Genomic DNA, 6968 nt, shown 5'->3' on the forward strand with positions numbered 1-6968 from the left:
GGGGGGGCTTTCATTTTTGTGGAAGCTACATAGTTTCCAAGATTTCATATCTTAAGAAGGAAAAAAAAGACATGTAATGAAACATCATATTCTTTGTCCACAGAACAACCGGAACCACATGACCAAAGATGCCAAAAACGCGGCTAAACTGGAGAAAAAACTCAAAATCTTGTTAGGCGGTTATCAGGTGGGTGTCACACATGAGCCTTTGTCTGGTTTTCATCATGACTGGGTCGGATATGTAGATTGATGGGAAAAGACTGGAGTGATATCATTTTTAGAGCATTTGATCAGACTTATGTGTGGTTTTCAACTTGGTATGATGGGATAGAATCCAGAAGGGTGACATGAAATGACCTAGATAATGTACCGTATTTTTTGAGCTTTTTCTGGTTGTCTTCATTATATGATGGATATAGAATGGTGGTGGTAAAAGACAAAAGTGATATGGTTTTGTTGAGAGCCGAGAAATGAGATATATGAACCATGATTTACTGATGTCTGCCTGGGGTCTGGCACTTGAAGAAGGCGATGATAAGATAAAGCGTGTTTGTCCAAGTCATGGTCATGCTTGTAGCTGATGAATGTGAACAACACGTGTGGAGGAGTGGGGAATTGAGCCTGTCGAGGGTTGTTGGGTTGTTTTTTTCTCGTTGGTATTCAGGATTTTTTTATGCCTCTATCTTTGTCCTGACTGGGAACTTGGTGATTCATAGTAGAGATATGTCGTGTGTTTTGGCCTGTATATGCGCTTTAACTTTGAATTGTGGGGCTACTGTTTACAAAACAACACCTCATTTGTCCTCCCTTGTATCACTATCTTACTACTTGAAGGGTTTCTTGGATGCAGATGGTTGGAGGATGATGTAGCACATCTGGCTTATTATATCTTTCCTTCTGAATGGACTGCCTGCATCTACATAACTATATTAAGATTTGCAAAGGGAAAGATGAATATGGTTTTTTCGAAAGGACCATTTGAAAACGTTTAAATCTTTCTGCCCCTAGTTACCAAGAGTTACTCTTTTCAAGTGTATCATTCAAACTTTATACCTCATTTCTATAAGTTTCTAAGCTGAAAATGAAATGTAATAGGTTTCTGTGGATTGAAAGGGGGGGGGGGGGTGAGTAAGGAGGAGTAGTATAGATTCTATATCTGAATTGTGAGAAAATGGAAGAGATTGTGAGCATTATGTCTAACTTGATAATGAATAAATAGAATTTGTATAATGTATATATCCCCCACTGAACAGCAAGCTCTATGTACTTCACAATCTGTATCAATATCATTACCCCCAACAGACCTTAGAACACTCAGAAATGTTCTCGGCTTCTTGGAAAGCATACTTTTTTGTTTGTCCTCCCTTGTGGGGAGCTCAGGGTCAGGTGAAACAGCTGCAGGAAGTGACCGAGCAGATTAGACAGGCCGGCACGGGGAAATATGAATGTCTGAGCTGTAAAACTGGGAACAAAATTGAGTTGTGATTGTTACAACTTTGTGGCCTTCGTCTGTCCCTCTGGTGGCGAGCCCAGGGATTGGTGAAACAACTTCAGAAAGTGAATGAGCAGATAGAACACACCGCTGTGTCTGTGTAATTATTGTGTGTATGCTGAGGGAGGGGGGGGTATTGGGTGAAGTATGTGTCCAAATTGCAGAATTAATTAATTGAAAAATATTGAGTCATGAGCATTACGGTATGTCTTTAACTTGTCTGTCCTCCTTGTGGCGAGCCCAGAGACTGGTGAAACAACTGCTGGAAGTGGTGGAGCTGATAGAACACACCAGTGTGTGTGTGTGTGTAATTATTGTGTGTATGCTGGGGAAGGGAAGGGGTGGGTATGTATGTCCAAATTGTAGAATTGATTGAAATTGAATCATTTAGCAGTATAGTCATGAGCATTATATCTTGAACTTGTCTGTCTGTGTGTCCTAGTCATGAGCCCAGGGATTGGTGAAACAGCTTCAGGAGGTGACGGAGCAGACAGAACCCACCAATGTGTGTGTGTGTGTGTGTAAACCGGGGGAGTGGGAATGGGGTAGTGTGTGTCCAAATTGTAGAGCTGATTGAAACTGAGTCATGAGCAGTATAGTCATGAGCATTATATCTTGAACTTTTTGTCTGTCTGCCCTTGTAGTCACGAGCCCAGGGACTGGTGAAACAGCTGCAGGAGGTGACGGAGCAGATGGAACACACCAGTGTGGAACTCTCCACCTTCGAGCACCTCCGTCAACATGAGATCGGAGCCATTCCCAAGAGACTGGAGGTATGTGGAGCGTCTTTTGTGATTGTTTGTGCTCAACGTGCTGCTAACGTCAGTCGTCTTTGGATGGTTGTGGTTCGAATCTTGCTGGGTTTCTCAATCAGCTTTGTGATGGCCCGTCTGAGCCATTGCCACAGTTGGTGGTGTAGTAGTTTAACACTTTGCAGTCACACAGCCAGCAGTACAAAATACCCCCCACCCAGCCAGGAGAGCGACTGCAACGAACTTCTCGGGCCTGTCGCAGAACTGCGCCAGGTGACCAGAACTGATAGTTTTCATCGTCACGTTGTAGCGCCAAGTGACTGCAAAGTGTTAACTTCTTGCCATTTGCTTGAAAAGGATGTGTGTTCTATTCCCAAGTGGGAAAGTTTAAAAAAAAATTGTTCTCTCTATCCACCTGTTGGGATATTTTACTCTTCTCAGTACCTCTGCCAGTGCAAGATGGTTGCCTTTTCCTAGAGACTAGAGGTGTGTAGACATCTTTTATGTCTGGAGCACCCTGCTTACACCAGCTTGTGGGTGGTTGAAGTTTGAATCTTGCTGGTATAGATGTAGATCTCTACAAGCTTTGTGGTGACCAGAGTGGGTCATCACCAGTGTCTGTGGTGTAGCAGTCAAGCTCTTCGCCGGTACATGTGGAAGATGCAAGTTCGATTTCCAAGTTGGGACATTTTATTGTTATTGAGTCTCTTACATGTGCCAAAGACTCATCCTTTAAATTGTCATTTAATTTTTTCCTCTACTTCTTTTGTATTTTTGTCACTGGCTTGTGAACTGCTATTTCTGGGGTGCCTTGATAGTCGAAGCAGACTTTGTGCTGTTGAGGAGGCTAGAGAGGTGAGCAGAGTAAGCCTGATTCCCCGTTTCGACTTCTCTGTTGACATCCACCCCTTGGCGCTCATATGACTCTATGCAGTTGCGAGCACCGTAAAACCTTACTAAAACAAACAACGAAGGTATATGAATGTCTTTTTTATCTGTGTAGGGATTCTTGCCTTGATAAATTTTGTTCCCAAACTCTTTACTGTCAACAGGAGGTAACCATTGCCTTAATACTAATTTCTAAGCCTGGTTACTCATTTTTGGGGGGTTTTTTGTTTACTAATATTATATGTAGGCCGCCCTGCAGAATGGTGAGTGTTTTTTTAGCGTGGGAAATTAACGGTTAAAAGTCGTCGAGGTAGAATAAAAAAGTACTTGGAATAGCAGCTTTTACCTGAATACTCCTCATCCCCACCCCACCCCCACCCACCCCCTTTATTTCAGTCTCTCACCGAAGATGTACAGAGACAGACGGAGAGAGAAAGAGAACTACAAAAACGATTCGGAGAGCTTCAGCACAGGAAAGACATCTTGTACGACTGATCTCACACAAACATTCTGGAGTACTGAAATACAACAACAACAACAACAGCAACAACAATAAAAACCATCTTGTACAAATATTCTTATTGAAGCATTTTGTAGAATTTCAACATTTCAGCACTTTAAAAAAAAAAACTTTCTATTGTCGTATTGTGGATAGTTTTGCATTCTTCTGAATCTGTTTGGTCCTGTATCATGTTTGTTTTCATTTCCCCACCCTTTACTGAGGTAATGTCCATAAGCTTTGTTTATATTTTAGCGAGTTTTGTCGATATTTTTAGGTTGTTCTGGTCTGCATCCAGTGGGCATCTCAAATATCAAATCTTGGGGGGGGGGGGGGTTATATTTCATTGGATGTTCATGTGAAGTATTGTAAAGTGGGGTGGTCCTTGGGTCAGCTCTTTATTTTGTTTGGTTATGTTGTTTTGGGTTTGTTTGGGGGGTTTTTTTTTAAGGGAGGGGGTATGGGGGATGTTGTAATCTCTCAGATGTTTTACTTCCAAGTGAAAAGGAACAATAAAAGAATATGTTTCAACAAAAGTTTGTGTTGCGACTTTTCAGCTTTGTTGTAATGTTTCAGAAGGAAATGTTTTGTTCGGTGTTTATGTTACTATGATATTAACTATAATAGGTTTGCCTAAAAGTAACGTATGAACCTACTCGCCATGTTGAACTGCTTGACCTCTTGCAACACGTCAAGGTCATATTATATGTGCGGAAGATAAGTTTTACAAGAGAGTAACAAAAACAAAAAAGGAGGAGAGATAATGACGATAGATGTTTGCATTGATAGAAAAGGAGGAGCAAACCACACCAGAACACCTACCAGCCAACCATATTTCCCAAGGTTTGGAGGAACAATATATTATTATACATAACTTACGTATAGTGGAGATGAGACCCTTTGAAACAGTTTTGTTTTCTGTGCTGACTACTAACTGTGAACTCCTCATACATGTGCAAGGCACTTGAATTAAATGAATTCAATCATAAATCAGGGATGTAAATCTTCCGGCTTTTTCCGTTTTTTCCGGCCGACTTGCCATTTGGGCCCCAGCTTTTAACAAAAGTCGACTATAAACAATGCATATATACATATACAAATGTACTAAATAGAGATTATTTGTTGTATTAGTAGAGGGAAAGAAACAAATATGATTTAGTCTCACTGTATTCTTATTCCAATCAGTGTGCGCGCACCGTATATTTTCCGTCTTTTTTTTCCTAACCTGTTTACATTCCTGATAAATGAATTTTCACTTTGGTCCCGTTCTTTTCGCTACTACAACTTCTACAACTGCAACTAGGCTACTTGTGCAACTATTTGTTCCTGGTAACCGACAAAGTCTACCGGCGTCTGTGGTGCAGCTGTTAGGGGTATCGCCGTCATGCAGGTGACCCGAGTTCAATTCTCAAGTAGGGAGGGGTTTTTTTATTGAAGATCTCGATATTACTGGTGGGATGGTGTATCCATCTCAGTCCTGGTTGGCCCAAACAGATAAGGTCGAAGCCCGTCTCTCAAATTATCAGATTATTGTCGATGGGGGCGTAAAACACCTGCATTAAAAAGAAAAAGAAGCAAGCCAATAGACAGGTGACCTGAAATATTTCACTGGTTCTTTCCTATCAAACATAATAATAATAATAATGATAGTTATGGTAATAATATTAATGATGATAATAATAATAATAATAATAATAATAATAATAGCATCCTTATTAAATCTCTCTTTCTTTTCATTGTTTTATGCTAAACTCTAGTATGGGGGCTATCGTAGCCCAGATGTTTTAAGGTGTTTGCCTCTCATTCAAAGGTCCCGAGTTGGAATCCGGGTAGCGACGGAAACATTTTCTTCTCTAAAATTGTGTCCTTTCATCTCCTTTCCTTCCCTCAAGCAATGTTCTGTCGTCTGTTTTCGTCTCCACTTTCTACCCCCACCCCTCACCTCCTTTGCCCCCTCCTCTGGACTCTTAACTCTTTCTGCAGCCTTTCTACTGCTACTCCTTGGCTACTTCTTACTGCTGTCTTTCAGCCACACCTCTGATCTTCTGGTAGGAAAGATCTACACCTAGCATTCTCGAACAAGGGCGAAATATCTCGGAGGTTTCGTGTACAAGTTGCGCACGTTAAAGATCCTGGTGGTCTAAAATCAATAAGAGTAGGCTTCGGCCGCCACCCGGGCAAAATTCATAATTCCCTATCAACTGAAAATGTTTAATGTGTCCCACGTGCTCATAAGACCTTATGCAGTTGCGAGCGCCGTAAAACACTTACGAATAAAAAATCCCTACTACCGTAACAGTAACATCTCTAATAGTGGGTGGTTGGCGGGTGCTCTGGTGTGGTTTGCTCCTTCTTTCCATAAAATATATGTCTCTATCTCCCCTTCTTCTTTTTTGTGTTTGTTATTCTCCTGTAACACACCCAATCTCCGGCACTTATATGACCTTATTGTGTTGCAAGTGCCGAAAATCTCTTTCCTCAAACTCAAACCAGAGCTGCCATAGACCCATAGAATATAGACCAATCAACACACCGGACCTGCACGATGACCTTGTAGTACTACGTCACTGTTGCATCTAAATGAAATGTACGACGCAGTGGAATCGGGCGCTCGTCAATTTTTATTTTTAAAAAAAAATTTTTTTTGTTTTTTTTTTTGGGGGGGGGATATTTAGGGAGATATTGGTATCATATTAACGCCTGTTCATTTGCCTTGCTGTGGAGGAGAAAAAAAAATTACACTTTTTTATCTTGAATAGAAGTCAGGATATTTACGATTGAAGGAGGGTGGAGGCGCTTTGTTTCAGAGGTAACATTGGCGAGGACATGGCCGCCAAAGTTTGGTTACTTCTAAAGAGCTTGACAGTCCTTGAAAACTTACAGTTTACAGTAGTTTTTCTTCCTTTAATTAATCAACGTTTTTAGGTAAATTCCTTACAGTGATGTGCTTTTAAATGAACATGAAAGATGTTGATCCTGAGAACAAAAATTCGATCAAATTTGTCAAGCCAGCAGAAAAATGTCGGTATCTTTGATGTCATTATTTTGACGAGCGCCTGATTTCACCACGATGCCTCACATGTTTGTTATAGCAACTCTAGAATGCGGCTAAACCCCGGGTGTGTGACCCCGGGTAACCTACCTTCTGACCCCCAACGGCCTCTATCATCATCACTCCAACCGCCCCCACCCTTCAAAAACGGACGTAAATGTTACAATCTGACATGAGTGACTTGCCCATTTTCAGGACACACGCACGCACGCACGCAGTCGCACGCGTACATACACATAAACACACACACGCACACATAAACACACACACACACACACACACACA

The 6968-nt window shown here is 41.4% G+C and overlaps 1 protein-coding gene across 1 annotated transcript in view; it reads left to right on the top strand.

Annotated features, from left to right (window-relative positions):
- The window catches only part of LOC101864686 (cell division cycle 5-like protein), a 19233-nt gene extending 15486 nt beyond the window's left edge, over positions 1–3747 (top strand). Inside the window, exons 17-19 of the mRNA XM_005097341.3 lie at positions 104–187; positions 2137–2265; positions 3529–3747. Coding sequence (XP_005097398.1) covers positions 104–187; positions 2137–2265; positions 3529–3627 — 312 coding nt within the window. The 3' untranslated portion in view covers positions 3628–3747. The remainder of the gene's footprint in view (positions 1–103; positions 188–2136; positions 2266–3528) is intronic.
- The last annotated feature ends 3221 nt before the right edge of the window (positions 3748–6968 follow it).

The sequence above is a fragment of the Aplysia californica genome, unplaced genomic scaffold (assembly GCF_000002075.1).
Source record: "Aplysia californica isolate F4 #8 unplaced genomic scaffold, AplCal3.0 scaffold00152, whole genome shotgun sequence".
NCBI lineage: Eukaryota > Metazoa > Mollusca > Gastropoda > Aplysiida > Aplysiidae > Aplysia > Aplysia californica.